General features: G+C 46.4%; 1 protein-coding gene across 1 annotated transcript in view; it reads right to left on the bottom strand.

Moving 5' to 3' along the window:
- Positions 1–9,497: 9,497 nt before the first annotated feature.
- The window catches only part of LY86 (lymphocyte antigen 86), a 58,478-nt gene continuing 49,911 nt past the window's right edge, over positions 9,498–18,064 (bottom strand). Inside the window, exons 4-5 of the mRNA XM_082731181.1 lie at positions 13,834–13,886; positions 9,498–9,867 (exon numbers count right to left, since the gene is read on the bottom strand). Of these exons, the coding sequence (XP_082587307.1) occupies positions 9,784–9,867; positions 13,834–13,886 (137 nt within the window). The 3' untranslated portion in view covers positions 9,498–9,783. The remainder of the gene's footprint in view (positions 9,868–13,833; positions 13,887–18,064) is intronic.

The following is an 18,064-nucleotide window of genomic DNA, read 5'->3' as shown; positions in this document are numbered from 1 at the left end:
TGCACAAAAGGAGACAAAGGACTGAAATCCAGTGTATGCCCCCTAACCAAGTCATGTATCTGGGCAGAGGCTTATGTTTTGCCAAAAGACAAGCATTCCTTTGCTTTGCACAGAAGTATCATCTTTTCAAGACATAGGACACTAATTCTGGTTTCACCAGAGTGGGCACCATTTTATAATCACATATAATTTTTTATAATCACGTATAATGGATGTCATCCATCCCAATGGTAGTCCCAAGCATGGCATTTGATCTTGCTTCGTGACAAGGCATCTGTTCCTTTGAAACAAAATGTATCCCACGTGCTGGAAGGCTGTCCAAGGAGTCCTTGGTATGCAGTTAGAGACTAGATTCACAGCAATTCTTTCTTCCAGTCTCATTAGCTAAATTAACTACAGTTATCTTGGTAGTCTGACTCTTCACTAGATGGCTTCTGGCTCCTGCCCCTAACATTCAGACCATATCTGATTTTTGTGGAGTTTAGAAAGGAAGGGACATAATAAACCTCTAAGCGCTTGGCTAATGAACGTTAATTATAAATATGATCTGCACAGTTAAGACAATGTTCTCCACGAATTTCAGTCTTGCCATACATGTAACTGTATAATACTTTGTAAATTTCCCTGACTTTGGAATTTCTTCTCCTCCAGACCCCATGGCATATTTTCTTGCGGGGTAAGGTAAAAGGGTTGCTGTGGGGGTTGTGGGGTGTGCTCGAGGCCAGAATATAAACAGACAATAGGCGCTGATGCTATTGTCAGAAGGATGGTGAGGATGAAACTTTACTCATGATGGGAACAGTACACCTATCTGTCTTTCAGCAGATGGAAAAACAATATTACATGAATAGTACAAAGGTTACGAGTAGGTCCAAATGGAGTTCCAGATGTCAGGGGGGAAACAGCAGGAAATAAGGTGGGATCACGGGGTAAGGAAATGGGACACCCATTCCCACGTGGTTCTGGGGAAGAGAAATGCTGCCCACCAGTAAGATTGGAATTTCTTGGGTCCATCTGTGGATTCACATGAAGATACTCTAATAAATATGACTTAATTAAATACCAGTGACTTTGCATTCCACTTGCATGTTACAGAAGCTCTCCAGACTCTCCCCTTTCCTGGCCTGCTTACCTCTGGGTGCCTCGTGTCTGCTCAAGAGCAGCTCTTTCCTATTTCATTCTTTACCATTCTCCTCTGACACTGTTGTCCAAGCTGTTAAAGCTACTGTTGTGCGTTTCAGACCAGCATGGTGCCTATGCCCAAGCCCTGGTTCTCTCTTCCCCTACTTTGTGCTGGGTCCTTCCATGTTTGTGAAGCAAGCCATGCTGTGTTCTACCCACTTGTCTGTGTACTAGAAGATCATTGGGCCCTACAAGATGCCATGGGTGACCCGAATCCCTTATAAAGCCAGTTTCTAGTTCAGCTTCTCTCTCCTCGGGACTTTGCCACAAATCCAAGAGGCTGGGTGTAGAGACGGGGCACCTGGACCTCCTTTTGTCTCTGTCTTTGCCCTCAGGAGCTTGGTGCCAACATCATCATTTCCACCCTGAAAATATCTGGAAGAGACAACATGGTATCCTTTGGAAAGGAGACAATTGGTTTCTTTCTGAAGCTGTGCTGACTTTTTAATTACCTTTTTTTTTTTTTTTTTTTTTTTTTTTTTTAAAGCGCTCCTTTCCCAGCCTTGAAAGGCCTCTGGGAATAAGCTCCCTGAGAGCAAGAACACCCGTGCCCTGGCTCTCAGCAGACGGCTTTAGTGACTTCTTTCCAATTCCAACATTCTGGGCGCCCTACACATAGCTGTGAAATATTGAAGTCAAAACCCATAAAATATTGGATAATGAAATCCAATTAAGGAATTTAACAAAACAAATGAGAATGCAGATAGACGGCCTTCAGGATATGATTGTGATGGAAAAAGAATAACCCACAAATATAAATAAATTGTGTGTTACCTCAGGGGGTGACAGTGGACAAACCCAGTAAGATTATGAAAAATGGCCAGGGAATAAGGCAGGCGTGTAAGCACCTTTCTCTTCTCAATGACTCTACATAGGAGATTTGCCATTAGGTTGGTGGAAAGAATCATTCTGAAGACCTGCAGATATAGGCCAGGTTGGGCTTGACACCAGATGACCAATAAGGGAACTTCTCTTTCTTTCTTCCTACCTTTCTTTCCTTCTTTCTTTCTTTTTTCTTCCTTCTGTCCTCTCTCTCTCTCTCTTTCTTTCTTTCATTCTTTCTTATTGAATATATTAACACAACATGGTATAAATTTAATGTGTACAATGTGTTAATTTGATGTATTTATAGACTGTAATATGATTGCCATTGTAGTGATATTTAGCACCTCTATCACATTATATAATTATCTTTTCTTCTAAGTGTCTGGGATAGCTAAGCATTAGTAGAAGGAGTTTCTGCCTTAAGCTGTCTTTCAATTATTTCCATTTCATCACCAAAAATGAGGCGAGAAAAAGAAAGAAAAGATGTGCTATGGTCTGAAAGTCTGTGTCGCTTCCAAATTCATGTCGAAATGTAACCCCAGGCTGATGGTATTTGGAGGGGAACGTTTGGGAGATAATTAGGTCATAAGAATGGAGCCCTCCTGAATAGGATTAAGGCCCTTCTAGAAATGCCAGAGAGAGCCCCAGTCCCTTCCACACTGTGAGGACGCAGCAAGGGGACATTTGTCGGTGATCCAGGAAGCAGGCTCTCACCAGACACTGAATGTGCCAGCACCTTGATCTTGGGATTCCCAGCCTCCAGAACGGTGAGCAATACATTTCTGTTGTTTCAAATCTCCTTATTCTATGATATTTTTGTAACAGAAGTCCAAAGGAATGGAAACTGGAGGAGAAGTTACAAAGAACATGATCTTGGCTGCCGAGCACTGCGGAGCATGAGTGTGACTGTGTGGGTTCTGGGAAGCAAATGTGGGAAGAAAGCTGCAGGGCATGCGGCCAGGTGGCTTTGGGCTCTGCCTGTCTGGGCCTCCTGGCTGCGACAGGCACTATGTCAGCCCCAAATATCCTAGTACAGGCGGCTCATCACCCTCAAAACAGCTGCTCCCCAGCCCCTGTCCTCTGCCTCTCCGGTCCCTGGTCCCCTTCTCACTGTCTGTTCAGGTTTCCATGCTGCCTCCTGTTCAGAGCCATCCTCTCTCTCTCCTTCAGTCATCCATCCTATCCATGGGAACCTTGCACAGAATCCTCCCGTACTGGGTCAGTGTCATACTTCTCGCCATGGATCGGGACTCAGACAACAAGTCAAACATCAAAGGGGTGAGAGCGCACTTGCTGAAGAGAATAACTTCTTGCCAGGGATGGATGGATAGAAAGGAGTTGTCAAGAGAGTGACAAGGGGATCCTTTGGCAGGAGGATAGGCTCAGACTAGGATCTGGGTCCACAATAAGTTCAATAAACTCTTGCAGATTCATTGATTTTTTCAGGGATCACAACCAAGCATTAACAGAAAAGCCTGCATTTGGGTGAAAGTCTCTTTTAGTATATATCGTATTTCGTCTAAAATTGAACTCACTGCCTAATGACTGAAGAAATAAAGTATGTCCCAGCCCTTAGGAATGAAATACCAGGCAGATGGGCAGAAAGCCAGAGCCGAGACTGCTTCCTTCATGGGCACCAGGATCTCTAATCCCATCCAACCCTAGAAGGCCAGCTCATGGCCCCTTCCACCAACCTGTACATTCTTCCTGTGAAGCCACCGTGTTTTACTCCTCTCTCCAATTACCTACCATGGGCTACTCATCATAAAAGATTTTGATACCTCCCTTCTTTCCTTTTCCTAAAATATTCAGGAATTATGTATTATTCATTTTTACATACATACATAAATACATCAGTATTTTACATATTGTGCTTAATACAGTTGTCAGCAAGTAGTTGGTGCTGGAAATATATTTACTGATGGAAGAAAGGAAGAAAGGAAGGGAGAGAAGGAAGAAAGGAATAGAGAAAGCAAAAGAACCAGGCTGTCCTGTACTACTCATCCAATTCATCCAGATGGATTTAAAAGTGAACAATATCTATTTATTTATTTATTTATTTATTTATTTATTTATTTATTTATTTTTGGCTGTTGCTGAAGAGCAGAGTGGAGCTCCTCCAAATTATGAAACTCAGTAGTTCACTATATGCCTTCAACTCTCATGGTCTTTATTTTTTCTTTTCTTTTCTCCTATGCTTTCATCAGTGAATTAATTGAACCCATTATTAGCCCACCTTTGTTTGTAGCCTGTTTGCTGCTTGGATTAACAAATCCTGCAAGCCCACAACTAAATCCAAAACATGCCCCCTATTATGTGACCTCCAACCAAGGAACCGGGGGCAGCATCAGGCAGCAGGCATTGGGTTTGGAGTCAGACGGACTTGAATCCCAGATGGTTGAGCTCATGAATGGAGCGGGGGTGGGGGTGTGTGGTCAGTTACCTCCCTTCCCTCACACCAGCTTTCTCTTGCATGGCTTGGATGCTCCTATCACTGGCCCCACTGGCTGTGACTGACGCCGGGAAAGTACCTGTGTGTGAATCAATGCCTGGGACATAGCAAATGCTCAGCTAATTGTTACCTTTCAACAACCCTATTATTATCGTTGTCTTTGTTGTTGTTCCAATTCCCAGATGTTGTTCTTTCTCCACCCATCCATTTTAATCAGTTGTAATTCATCTTTACATGGAAAACGAATCCTGTCCTCTGATCATTTCAATAATGTTCTCTGGCCCCTTCTCAAATTTTCTTCCACCATTTCTGAATAGAGGAAAGGAGGGGAAGCCATAATTGAATGGTATAGCTTCCACGGCATAGATGTTTTCTCTTTGCAGACCTTGGCTGGAGAGGAGGGAATCCACAGAAATATCAGCTGGTGGGGGGAGGGGTAGATGGGTGGGAATCATTGTTTTCAGCTGAAATAACATCAGTGCACACATTCTTTTCTGAAGGAGTGAGGAGACCAAGCTCCCGGAGGAAAGAATTTGGTTTTGTTGCACATTTGAAAGGAAAGCGGGATGAGAGGGCCGAGAGGGAAAAAAGGGAGGCGGGGTTGAGGCTGGTGCATCTGGAGGCCACTGAAAGTTTCAGGTCCAAAGAGAGCCACTGGAGATAAAATAGCGCCTTCCCAATCCCCCTAGAATCCCCGCTTGTCACCAGAGAAAATGAGCAGGAAATTAGACAGAGGAACTCATTTTGCTGACCGAAAAAAATGCAGCTGATTCAAATCTGAAATGGAACGGCTGAGATGATGAACCCCCTCCCTAACAAACCCCGGTTAAAATCAGGATGTGGCCCTTCCTTCTCTCACCAGCTATTTTGGGTTATCTTTGCTGAAGGCAGATGTAATTGTTAAATGTGCAGATGTTACATTTAGTTCTTCCCGTCTTGCATGTGTATCTCTTTGCCTTTTTTTTTTCTTTTGGGAGAAACAAGTTTAATTAAGGATGACTCACAGTTCCTTTCCTCAGGCCTGTTTGGCCTGGTTATAATATTTCTTTCTGTTTGGGGGTGGGGGGACTCGTACCTGAATATTTCTCTTACATTCTCTTCAGAGTTCAGGGTTCCAGCAGATGGCTCGGTGAACATGCGCCACCCTTTCTTTCTCAGAAGAAAGAAATCAAGGTGCCAAGGGAACACTTCGGCACTTAGAAAGGAATGTGGGCTTATGGGTGAAGGCAGGGCTCAAAGACCGTTAGCCTCAACAGGGTAAGAGGGACAGGAGAGGCAATTAGGGAACAGGGCTTTGGTTCCAAGGCAGATACTTACCTCTTATGGACAGAATGGTTTGTGCCCTTCCAAAGTCACAGGCTGAAATCTTAACTCCCAGTGTGATGGTATGTGAAGGTGGGGCCTTTAGGAGGTGACTAGGACATGTGCGTGAAGCCTCATGACAAAGGTCCGGGAAGGTTACCTGGCATTGCCTGCGTGTGCAAGGAAGACACAGCTCCTATAGACCGGGAAGCAGGGTCTCATCACACATTGAATCTGCCCGCAACCTTGATCTTGGACTTCCAAACTCCAAAACCGTGACAAATAAATATCTGTTGTTTATAAAGCATGCAGGCTACGGGATTCTTGTGACAGCAGCCTAGAGGGACTAGGCACCACCTTAGCAGAATAATAACTCCCTTTTATTGAGTTACACGCCAGACATTATTTTAAGAGCTTGCCATGCATTCTCTCTCTTAGTTCTCGGTACCTCTGTAAGGTGGTATTATTGCTGACACTTGTGGGAAAGCCAGCCAAAGTTAGAGAATTAAGTCACTCACTCCGTTAGCGGGTAGGGGCGAGTTAGAATCACAGTGCTGCCGGCCTGATTCTAGACAAGCTCCTACCTACCCTGTCTCTCTTCCCATTTTCTCCCTTTCCCCCTTGCCGACTCCCCCAGTTTTCCCTTAGGGACAAGGGTGGTTCCAGTGGGTCTAACTCCAATCCAGCGCCGGGTCGGGTCGCATGACCGAGCCCTCAGAATGAATGCAGGGCTTCCGGAGAGGGCTGTCTCTCTGCCTTTATACATTGGACAGGTGTGAAACTATTTGTTCTTACAGGAAAGACTGTCCAAGGGTGACACTGATAGTTAGGGAGACCCGAGGTGCAAGAACCATGGAGAAATAGAGGTGAAACGCTGATGACAAGTGTGAACCTCGCAGCAAAATGCGGCTGATGCAGGAACACGTGAGGGTTCAGCAACCACAGGGGCCAACGGGGTCCTGTATGTGTCAGCCAGACTGAGCTGAGCGTCTGGTCCTTATGCCCAAACATAAGCGATATGGTCACGCTGCCCAAATGATCTTCAGCTTTCTCTCTGGACCCGTTTTGGGCACTGGCATTCCCTTCCCACAAAAATATATGCATATATACCCTATATTAACACACACACACACACACACACACACACACACACACACACACACACACTTGATTATCAAATGCATGGGCATGAACTGTGAGGGTCCACATATATACGTATGGTTTTTTTTTCAATACACTGCAGTGTTGTGAATGTATTTTCTCTTTCCCTATGTTCTCTTAACATCTTCTTTCCTCTAAGCTTACTTTGTTGTAAGAGTTCAATATTTAACACAGAGAACATACAAGATATGTGTTACTTGACTGTGTGATCCATAAAGCTTCTGGTCAACCGTAGGCTCTTAGTTGTTGAGGTTTTGGAGTCAGAAGTCATACGTGAATTTTCAAACGCATGAGGGTTTGGTGCCTCTAATGTCCGTGCTGTTCAAGGGTTAAGTGGATACAGAGAGTGTCCCTTAAAATATAAGGAGGGACCTCTGGATGCCCAGATGGTGGGAGCTGTCTGATTGCCACAGGAATTTTTTGGGAACATAGCATCATCTTGAATCAAACTGAGGTGTGGTTTTTTTTTTTTTTTCTTTTTTCTTTTCAAGGAAGTTTATTGAGAAGAAACGTTGAGAATGCTTTATAGTGATTTTGAAACAGCAACAACTCTGTTAATAAGAAAATGAGGTATACCTCAAGTTCTTTGTCAGTGTGCCCTCCACACTTGCCCTCCAAGCAGGCCCCAGAGAGCTTGCCTCAGGATGCCCACCTCCCCCTCGATGCCTCCGGCTTCCTGGGACAGCAGTTTCAAGCTTCATCTTCATTCTTGTGTTCGGCCAACAAGTCATGTAGCAATAACGATTTCGGCATTTCTCCTACCAAGACGGAGCCAGTGGAAAATCTTTCTCAGCTTGCAGGAGAAGAACTCGTAGCAAAATTTAAGCCCATGGCAGGACACTAAGGACACACACACTTTGTGGCAGAGAAACACTCTCTTTCCTTTTTCAAATCAATCCTTGAGCACAGCTGCTGTGTGTTTGAGTGTACTCCATCATAGCTGGGGCCAAACCTGTACATGGAAATCCCTGTTTCATCCAAACTCATAGGTCTGAACCTCTCTCTCTCTCTCATTCTCTCTCTCTCTCTCTCTCTCTCTCACACACACACACACACACAGTCAATGAATTCTAAGAAGACAACAAAGAACGGAGAAGGGGAAAGGGAACAGATGAACTGCAGAAAAATGAAAAGTGAGCTAGTTTGGGATCCCTTGTCCCTGCCTCTGGAAGGCTCTGGCCACTGGCCTGAGCTGTTGGAACACGTGAGTACTCAGAACTTCAGCATGGCCTTTACTCCACACATAAGGATGCTTTTGGGAAGGGGCGCAGGGGCATGTCTCTCTAGAGGGAACGGCAGAGGGTCAGAAATTCAGTCTGCTGTTTGTGTACATAACAGGATCAGCCCCGTGCGTGTTCAGAGGTCTGCTCCCTGGCCGGGCATAACCACAGTATGTCTTCTTTCTCGAATGTTAATGGGTGTAAGTAAGGACACTGCTATAATTTTGTTTCTCCATAACCCCAAACCTTCAGATGCTGGTTTTAAAGTTTTAATTCACCAGACATTTACAGCCTGCTATTCTGGGTAGTTTAATTATGTACAGATGGTAATTAATAGCAATGAACATTTTTAAACTCTGGATTCTTCCCCTTTTAATCTCTAACATCGTGGCCCTTTTGTGGATATCTAAGACCTACAAATGCTGAAGTCAACCCAGTCCCCTGACACCAGCCCCGCAGTAGGAGCAAGAGGGCCAGATGTTGGGCCCAGGGACACTGGAAGGGTCAGAGTGGGGAGAGGGGCACGGGATAATGTCAGGGCTGTGGAGCCCCCTGGGTGTCCACAGCCACCCAGCCACATCCTGTGTCCCAGCCACATCCTGGGACAGAAAAAGACGGAGCTTCCAGAATGGCTCTGCTTATTTACGGAGGCCCTGGAAGGTGTTTTTTAATGCAAATGAATATGTCTGCTGATTGACATGCCTTTTTAATAATTCAGGCAACCATAAGCTCCACGCTGTCTGTTTTGCTCCCTGGAGTAGCTTCGGGGCTGAGCATAGGGCCCAGCACGTAAGAGTTCAGCAGGTGTATATTGAGAATAATGAATGCATCAGAGAGAGCCATAGCATGCTGAGGCCAGGGACAGCCATGCTTGGGGGACGATGCTATAATGAGGTTCGGCCAGGCAGGATTTGAAGGTCACTCTTTGTAAGCTTTTATCTTCAACTTGACCTTTGTAGCCAAAGTGCCTGCAGTTTGCTCAGGCAAACTCAGGCAAAGAGGAGGAAAAGGGACACCTTTGGCCTGCTCTCGATTTCCAGCCAGGCGGTCAACCTTCTCAATCTCTTTTATTTTATTTTATTTATTTCTTTGAGAGCGTAGATGAGAAGGGAGAGGGTCAGAGGGAGGAGCAGACTCCCCACCGAGCAGGAAACCCAATGCAGGACTCAATCCCGGGACTCTGGGATCATGACCTGAGCCGAAGGCAGTTACTTCACCAACAGAGCCACCCAGGTGCCCAGCCTTCTCAATCTCTTAGAACTCCTTATGTTTCGCCAGCACCTGGCACTTTGTCTGGAGGAGATCACCTTGTAACTACGGCATTGCACTGAGACTTTGAACAGACCACGAGGAACCACAGTGGACCAGCTTTCTTTATTTGGGGTCACAGGGGAAATACTCCTGAGGAGCTGAGAAGCAGATGAGTTTGGCCCTGGGGAGGAGGGCAGACCCACAGGATAACATCGTGACTCCCAGGAGGTAACCTAGAAGCATGTAGGCACGTGGAGTCTGAGGATGTCTGGTCCGGGGGCTAGAACCTGTGCCTGCCTCTCTGTCGTCGACTGGTTTTTCTTCAGAGCAGGTCCAACTTCAGTGGCTTGCCGTTTCCAGCAGACACACCATGCCCCAAGTTTCAGCTGCTCAGGAAGAAATGACGGTGGCATTGGCGCAGGCCACCGTGGAACGGTCTCCATTATACAGTTCCAGCAAAACCTGGTATTCTCCCTGGAAGGGACGCAGGGAAAGCATGAGATGTGTGACTCGCAAAGCAATCCATCATTCCACCGGTGGTCAGCAAGCACCTCCTAGGAGCCAGCTCTGGTTTAGACACTGGGGATAAAGTAGAACCAGGCAAACCAAACTCACTTCGAGGCACTTACGGGCTCCCTGGGACAGACAGACCATGTCCCCGATGCTTCACTATGGGCGCTCTGCCTATGCCGGTGTTGGGGACAGAACACAGGCAGGGAAGGGGAGAGGCAGCGGCACTGGGCCGGGCAGGGCAGGGTGAGGGTGGGCTAGTGCTGGTGGGCAGTTTTAGGCAGGGTGGTTCAAGCAGGTTGAGCTGCAAAGGGGATCATTGGGTAAAGACCCGCAGAAGGGGGGGCACCCCTGCTGCTCTGAGGGCTGGCACTCTGTGTGTGAGGAACAGGGAGGACCCCCACGGAACTGCTGGGAGAGGGAAGCACAGGAGAGCGAGGTCATGAGACAGGGATGGTCTCGCGGGCCATAGTGAGGATGCTGGCTCCTGCTCTGACAGGGACACGGGTCATGAGAGCACTTCCCCAGGGGACTGGCCTGATCACAATTGTAGGGTAATAGGATCCTTCCGACAGCCCACAGAGCCTGTAGGGGCAGAGAGTGGAAGCCCTTAAAACCAGGTGGGAGTCTACCCAAGCTGGAGCGGATGCAGAGATGAGGAAAGGAATCTAGACTGGATTCTGGACAGATTTTGAAGAAAGAGCCCATAATGCTTTACCGGGAAAACTCATGCAGGTGGCAGAGAAAGAGAGGGGCAGAGGGTGACGCCAAAGATCCTGGTCTGAGCCACTGGAACGATCAAGTGCCATTTGCTGAGACAGAGAAGGCCTCTCGGGGATCAAAATTCAACTGCACGAAACCAGAATGCTCTATGAGAGGAAGTATGGCCACATTTTAGGGCCCTTTTCTGGCAGTGACACTCCACAGAGGACTCTCTTCGTCCGTGGTTAGTGGTTGGGCTGAATGTGAAATTGCGGAAGAGCCCGTGTGTCTCTTCAGTGCCAAAGTCCCACCCCAGGCCCCAGAGGACACGTGGTGGGGACATGTCTGTAGGTTCACCAGTCCGGAAAAAGATGCTCTGGGCCATGGGAGGTGCTGGTAAGCAGGGCAAAGGGCCCAAAAGGGAAGGTTCCCAAGAGGTTCCTGGCACATCTTTGAAGTGCCCGTCGCCCAAAGAAGAATAGGGGTTTAATCTGTATACGGCCGGAGGGAAGGAATAAATCAGACCACTGGATGAAGGTTGCAGGAGAAGCAGTTTTTCTTGGAGAAGAACAACTTTCTAGCAATTAGCAGAGGTCCAGGAGTGAGCGGGTTCCCCAACAGTGGAAGCTGCGTTTGCCAGGGCCAGGCTGTTCTCTGGATGGCGGCTGAGGCGAGAGGGCTGCTTGGAGCGTCCCTTAGGGCGCTGTTCCGCTTGAGCATCTATGACAGCATAGGCTCCCGTGAGGTTGCCCGCCCAGATATGAGCAGCTGTGATTTCAGAAGCAGCACAGGGATTTAACCGAAGCAGTATGGAAGTTAGAGAACTCAGTAGGAGTCAAGAGCAGTTCAGACGTGCACCTGCTCGTGTACGCTTCGCCATCACCTTACGTTTCGTGTCCATGTCCATGTGCCTTCAAGCGCGCACACACTCCCCAATTCGAAAAGCAAATGAATTTTTCATTATAGCCTTATAAAGCCTAAGAAAAGATGTATTTGCAGGAAGGTTTCTAGATCATGACTCCCATACTTACATTCCGTACGCGCACACATACCTACCTACGCAGACTCTGGTTTAGAATGCAAGATTTGGGCAACTGTGCTCACCTGCAGGAAAGTGGAGGGACATGCTAGGAGGACGGGGGGGGGAACAGACTAGGGACAAGGGACGAGAGCAGCAGACTCTTCACTGTTGAGGAGAGCTCTGCATGCGTGGGTCAGGAATCTACAGTCGTATCCTTGGCGTTGAGGCAGATTAGGCTCTACCTACAAGTGATTGTGCACACATTTTAGAAGCCCAAAGGATCTCTAAATTCTAATTCAGAAAACAGCAGTCATAGAGATGCAGGGCTCCGGGCAGGACTTCAGTCCCTGGGCCAAGGGACCGGCTGTGTTAAAAAGAAAGTGACACCAAGACACTGCTGAGCGAGATTGACTGCTGAGTGGAAAAGTTTCCAGCCAAGCAGGGATGGAATTAGCACAGAGCCCTTCTCTGGGGGATTTGGTGGGAGGAGGGGATCCGGGGCAGGTCTTTTAAAACCAGAAGGCTTCACACTGTCTCTGTCCCATATTAGGAAGCAAAGTCTCTGAGTCTTGCTGGCTGGCTGTCCGCCAAGGAAGCTGGGCTGGCTGCAGCTGGTTCTCAGCCAGCGTGGGAGCTCCTGTTGAGATTAAGGCGGGCGGCGGCCTCTCTAGCATACGTGACAGGTTGCATGTGTCCCACTTGGGTTCTGTCCCCTGTCAGTTTTGGCTAGCTGTCAGCAGGTTGGGTGCAGTCAGGGCTGGCCAGGTTTCTGCTTCCGAACCCTAAACCTCAGAAGGGGAAGAGGACCGATGCCTCCTTAATCAACCATGCCCACGGCGGGGACACCTGAGCCTGGCTTGGCCCTTACACTGGGCAACATCTCGGAGCACCATCATTGGTTGAAGAATGCAGGTCCTGCCCTCACCCAAGTTTCCTAGGGGAAAGCAGTAAAACTGCTTTTACATCTCTGCCAGATTTTCTTTCAAATGGATTCTGTGCCTTTAAGAAGTTCTTTTCCCTCCTATTTCATAGCAACTCCTAAAGAGCACTGTTTTTATTTTAAGCCAATAATGCAAGACGAAAACCAATTGTTGGCAAATTTCAAGTCAATCTCCCGTGGAAGGGGGGATGAGAAGATTCGGAAGGAAAATAGGGAAGGAAAAAGAATTCCAAAAAACAAAGATTTCAAGAAAAAAACTAGCTGTGAGAATTTTGGTCCTACATTCTAGAAGGTAAGGAAGTTTGCAAGACTTTCATTTTTTTTTTTTTTTTTTTTTTACTGAAAGGTCTGCAGAGAAGATTGGAGAACCCTGGAGGGGTTGCAAGAGCAACACTAGAGAATGTTCTAGACATAAGGGATTGCACCTGAGGAACTCAGAGGCTGTAAACAAAAAGGAAACACACACACACACACACACACACACACACCCACACAAGAAATGAAAGAAAGTTAAACAAATTCATTATGCAGAAGGAGAACCTTTCCCAGAGTCAGGCACTGTTGTTGTTGTTTTTTTTTAAACTGAGAGGAAGAAGTTGAAACAGAAAACACAGTTAATACATCTTTGTGATTCCTTTTATATGATAGCCCATGAGATTGTCTCAGGAGTAGCATATTGCAAATGTATTGCTTATGTCCCAGGTGCTTAAATTCAGCCATTTAAGAAGGTCACATTATTTTGCCTAAAATGGAGTTAGTGGAAAACTCTACTCTTAGCTATGAGACTTGCCGGTGAATGGTCTGGGTGGGGACATTTTATTCACCTGTGGCAGCCACGAGTAATAATGTAAGGCCGGAATCTGAGAGCCTATAAGCCGTCATGGTTGTTTGCATGTTTCTTCTTTTCTCTGCACAGCCAGCCTCACTGACACACCACACCCAGCAACTTTAGACCATGCAGTCCCCGACGACACAGGCGGTCCCGCAGGATAGAACATGGGCGTCCCTCTCCGCGGGAGCTGTCTGCCCAGAGGATCCCCAAGGGTCCATCAGAACATAAAATGTTAAATACCAAAATGGCAAAATCAGTGTTTAAACGTTTGTAAGTGCCCAGGAGGAGGTAACAGCTTTTTTGAAGAAGGGTTTTCTTAGTGATGGCCAGTGGAAACCATTTAAATTTAATTCGGTCCTCCCCCTCCTCCTCCTCTAAGAAACCACTCAATATAATAATTAAGTAACAGAGCAGAACAGAAAACCAAGACCTTACCGGGAGAATTTCAAATCCAGGATTATTGATGGGGCCAGCATAGTATATCTGCTCTGAAACATACACAAAACAAACATAATGTTACTCGATCATATTAAACAAAAATGATTTGCTCATATTATCTGTGCTCGCTGTGCACTAGGGATCTAGTGATGGAGAAGAAGGTCTCTGTCCACACAGCTGCTCATATTCTGAAGAGGTCACTGACGGCATGTAAATCACTAAATAAGGCAGTACCTGGGTTGTAGAAAGTGCTAGAAGACATGCTGGCTGTGTGAAAGGCAGATGGTGTGATGGTTAAGAGGCCCGGCTGCAGCTGGGCTGTGTGGGGTTCAGTCCTGAGACCGCCTGGGATAGTCATTACCTCTTTAGGCTCAGTTTCCTTTTTCAGGATGGGTACAATAATGACAATAACAGTGTCCACTTCCTGGAGCTCTGAGGATTCAAATAATCAACGCAAAGTGCTAATAACAATGTCTGGAAAGCACTCAATTAGTAATTTGCTAAAATATCAAACGAGGAAATGCCATGTTTGGTTGGATGGCTGGCCAGGGAAGGCATCTCTAAGGAGATGATATTTGAGCTAAGCCCTGAGGAGGGAATGAGGCAACGTTCTGTAGCTCTGATACAAGAATGGGAAGGGTAGATGGTTAGGTAGTCTTAGTGAGCAAGAATGTTAAGGAGAGAAAGTCCAGGCGGTTGGGAAAAGACTTCTAAGAAGAGGTCAAGGAAGCTAGGAAGGGTAAGGAAGTCAATGAAGGTGCTGTAGAAACAGTGGTAGAGTCAGCTGAGTGGAGTTTCCATCATTGCTATGAAGAAGGTCCTAGAATGTGCTGGAAGGACATGGTGAAGCCAGAGGGCAGATGTCTTGACACTGAGATTTCAGAAGTGGTGCGTTAGCTCGTGATGACAGCATACAGAATTGATGTGGGAGTCAGTGGTCGAGGTGGAATGAAGGAAAACATTAATGGAGGTCAAGCTGCTGGGACGTTACGGTGGTGGGTGAGCAATTCATGTCAATATTGAATACTGAAACCATGCCCAGTTCCTCATAGGGATTACTGCTGTCTCTGTGACCCAACGGCTCCCCCAACCCCAGCCCCCTCCCCATCCCCCACCCCAGCCCCACGCATTTCACACAGTATAAGCACAATATTTAAGAGCACAGCCTCTGGGGTCAGATTGTTCTGGGCTTGAATTTTGGCTTTTCTTATTATTAGTCTGCAAGTCACCAGATCTTTTTGTGCCTCAGTTTCCTCAACAGGAAATGAGGTGGGGATTATAATAATATTCACCTTACAGAGTTGTCATGAACATCCCATGAGTTAACACAAGTAGAACTCTTTCCATAGCACCTGGCCCATGGTAAGCAGTCAGTGAGTGTTTGCCATTAATACTTTGACCAGTCCACACCATGGGCATCCGCCCAGTGCAAACCAGGCACTATGCCTGGTGCTCAATACAATAGTACATGAGAATATTATGTGAGCCATTTGAATCATTGGCCTCCCAGAACTGTACTCATTTGTTTATAGGCTGTTTCCTTCAGTAGTAGCCTATGCCTTCTTGTTTGCATGACTCTCAGTACGTTGCAAAGTCTAACACACAGGAGGGTGTAAAATAGGGTTGTTAGAGAAGTTGTTGAATGAGCAGATCCAGAGTCAGGACGTGGGTTTGCCAACCAACTTCATTCTTGCTCCTGTTATTGTGATCCTCTTCTTGATGGAAAGCTCTGGGCCTGGGCTCTGCTGACACAGGACACTGGATTAGGGAATGAGCCATCAGAGCAGCCAATCCGGTGGCTAGAATGGAGGGATGGTGGAGGACAATGGAGTTGAATAAATGCTTACTGGTTTACGGATGGCATAAGGTACTGAGCTCTTTTAATGGCCCAGTGACTTCCTGCCTCACATAGCCTCTGATGCCTAATCACTGTTCAGGAAACATTTCAAGACTGACTAAACTCTCTCCATGAAAAGGGGCTTTGGGCCAGGGACAGCATGGTTGGTGCGTGAGCAGCTGCCCGCATGGAATCATATCAGGAGAGTAAGGGTAACCCTTTTTGAAAAAGGCTTCTCCAGGGAATCTGAACCTGAACTTCTACCAGAAGACCTATTCTTAGCATAACCTTTGGCTTCTGTTAAGTGCTCATGCACCCAACATATCCATCCCTCCTTTCCGTGGTCAGTTTCTTGTACCTTGCAAGGATACTGTGCAAACATGTTGGGTGCCAGAAGGACAAAATTCCTATTTCATTACACTAAATGAGCCATTTATTCATTTTTTAAAAGATCTTTATTTATTTATTTATTTATTTATTTATTTATTTATTTATTTGACAGAGAAAGAGAAAGAGAACGAGCACAAGCAGGGGGAGAGGCAAGCTGAGGGAAAGGGAGAAGCAGTGTTCAGCTGAGCAAGGAGCCCAATTCAGGACTGGATCCTGGGATCCTGGGATCATGACTTGAGCTGAAGGCAGATGCTTAACTGGCTGAGCCACCCAGATGCCCCTGATCCACTTATATTTGAAAGGAAATATATATTTGGTTGTGGATATAAGCAAAAGTTTAATTGGAAACTACTTCTCTGTATGGTGTGGTTTTAGAAATAGAGATGTTGAAATTCTGGATTTCCTTAAGAATTTTCCGGTGTAACTGGGAAAGATACAATGACGAGCTCCACAGAAAGTTAACGGTGTGAGAAGTGAGAGGTATATGCGGGTGGTGGTTCTGATAAGTGCAGACCGTTCAGAGGGAGCTGCCTGAGATTCAGTTGTAGTGCTGGCATTCAAGGGCATAGCGTTCACGTTGTAATCTATGTGAGTGGTGCCCCCTGCAGTTGTGCTATGCAGTAGCCCAGCTACTCGTACAACATTCCTTTTTAGGAAATTCTCTCTTCCCCGGTGGATGTTCTCTGACCAAAGCCAGAGCAGTCTGAGCAAGAAGACAAAGAAGAGACCCAGGGCCAATCTATTCTGGCAAGAGATGATTTGTTTTACTCCGGCTCACCAGCATCCGGGGCTGGTCGCTTTCTGCCTGGTGTTGCAGCCTTTGCTCTCCTTCTGTGACTCCGAGATAGCCTTCCAGAAAATCCCTTTGCTTTTATTGGCAGGAACGGATTTCTGCTGCTCACAACGCAAGGACTGTGAATGCTATGGGCATGAATCAGTCCAGATCACTCACGCTGACCCTCAAAGTATGGGACACGGGAACAGGACCAGAACCCAAGAACAGGGAGTGAGGATGTCTGTGCACGTCCGGCCTGGCTGGGTTCCCTCGGACACATTTTACCCCTGCTTCTACTGATTGTTCTCAGGTGGCGCAGGGCAAATGGGTTGGCCTTGGAGACAGACAGAACTGACTTTAGGACGCAGCTCTCCTATTGGCCAGCTCAGTGTCCGTCCTGCCTGTTAATTTCTACACTTGCAAGATGGAAATGGGAATTTCTCCCCTGCAGTGTATTGGGTGGACCAGAGAACTGTATGTAAACTTGCTGAGAAGAGTGAGATCCCCAGGAAGGCTAGAGCCTTTACTTATTAGTTGTGTTATTACCCACTGGATGAGAAGAAAGGAAACGTCATTAAGACTCACTTGGATGCTGAGAAACACATCAAGCCTAGGTTTGGGAACCTTTCGGCAGAGGCAACAGCTCGTAAGATCTGTTCGCGTCTTTTGTTTTAAAAATATGGGTGAGGACTGCTCTTTGAAGAATCACATTAGAATGATATCTATTATCCTGTTATGCTAATTTTCTGCTCCAAGGTTTTCGAGTGTGTGTTTCACATGCTTATATCCACAACCAAATTGGGCTGGGAGGTTTTCATGAACTCTGTCTCTCATACTTTACAGTTTCATTTGGAGCTTTTTGGGGGTCCATGAAGTTTTTGAGAATGACTGCAGGTAGCTCATGAAACTGTCTTTTTTTTTTTTTTAATCTAATGAAACAACACCTAAAATTAAATTCTCGCCCCTTCCATTCTTAGATCCTCCCCGATTCTGAGATTCCTTTAATTAACATTCTCACACTGCAGGACTATAAAAAGAGCCCCAGTATATCTGTACCCACTCCTTCCTTTCCTCCATTTGAAATCTTTATCAGTTTTCGGTGTGCTGTGGATTACAGAAACCCATCTCACCGGTTCGGAACACATGAAGTCATTTCTGCAAATTGGCTTTGTTTTTGACCCAGATCTTCGTGTGGTTGGCACATAGTGTCTTTTTCAGAAAGGAAA

Source organism: Mustela nivalis (genome assembly GCF_964662115.1).
Source record: "Mustela nivalis genome assembly, chromosome: 5".
Classification (NCBI taxonomy): Eukaryota; Metazoa; Chordata; class Mammalia; order Carnivora; family Mustelidae; genus Mustela; species Mustela nivalis.
Note: the sequence above shows the minus strand (reverse complement) of the source record. Positions and strands in the feature narration are given on the sequence as shown.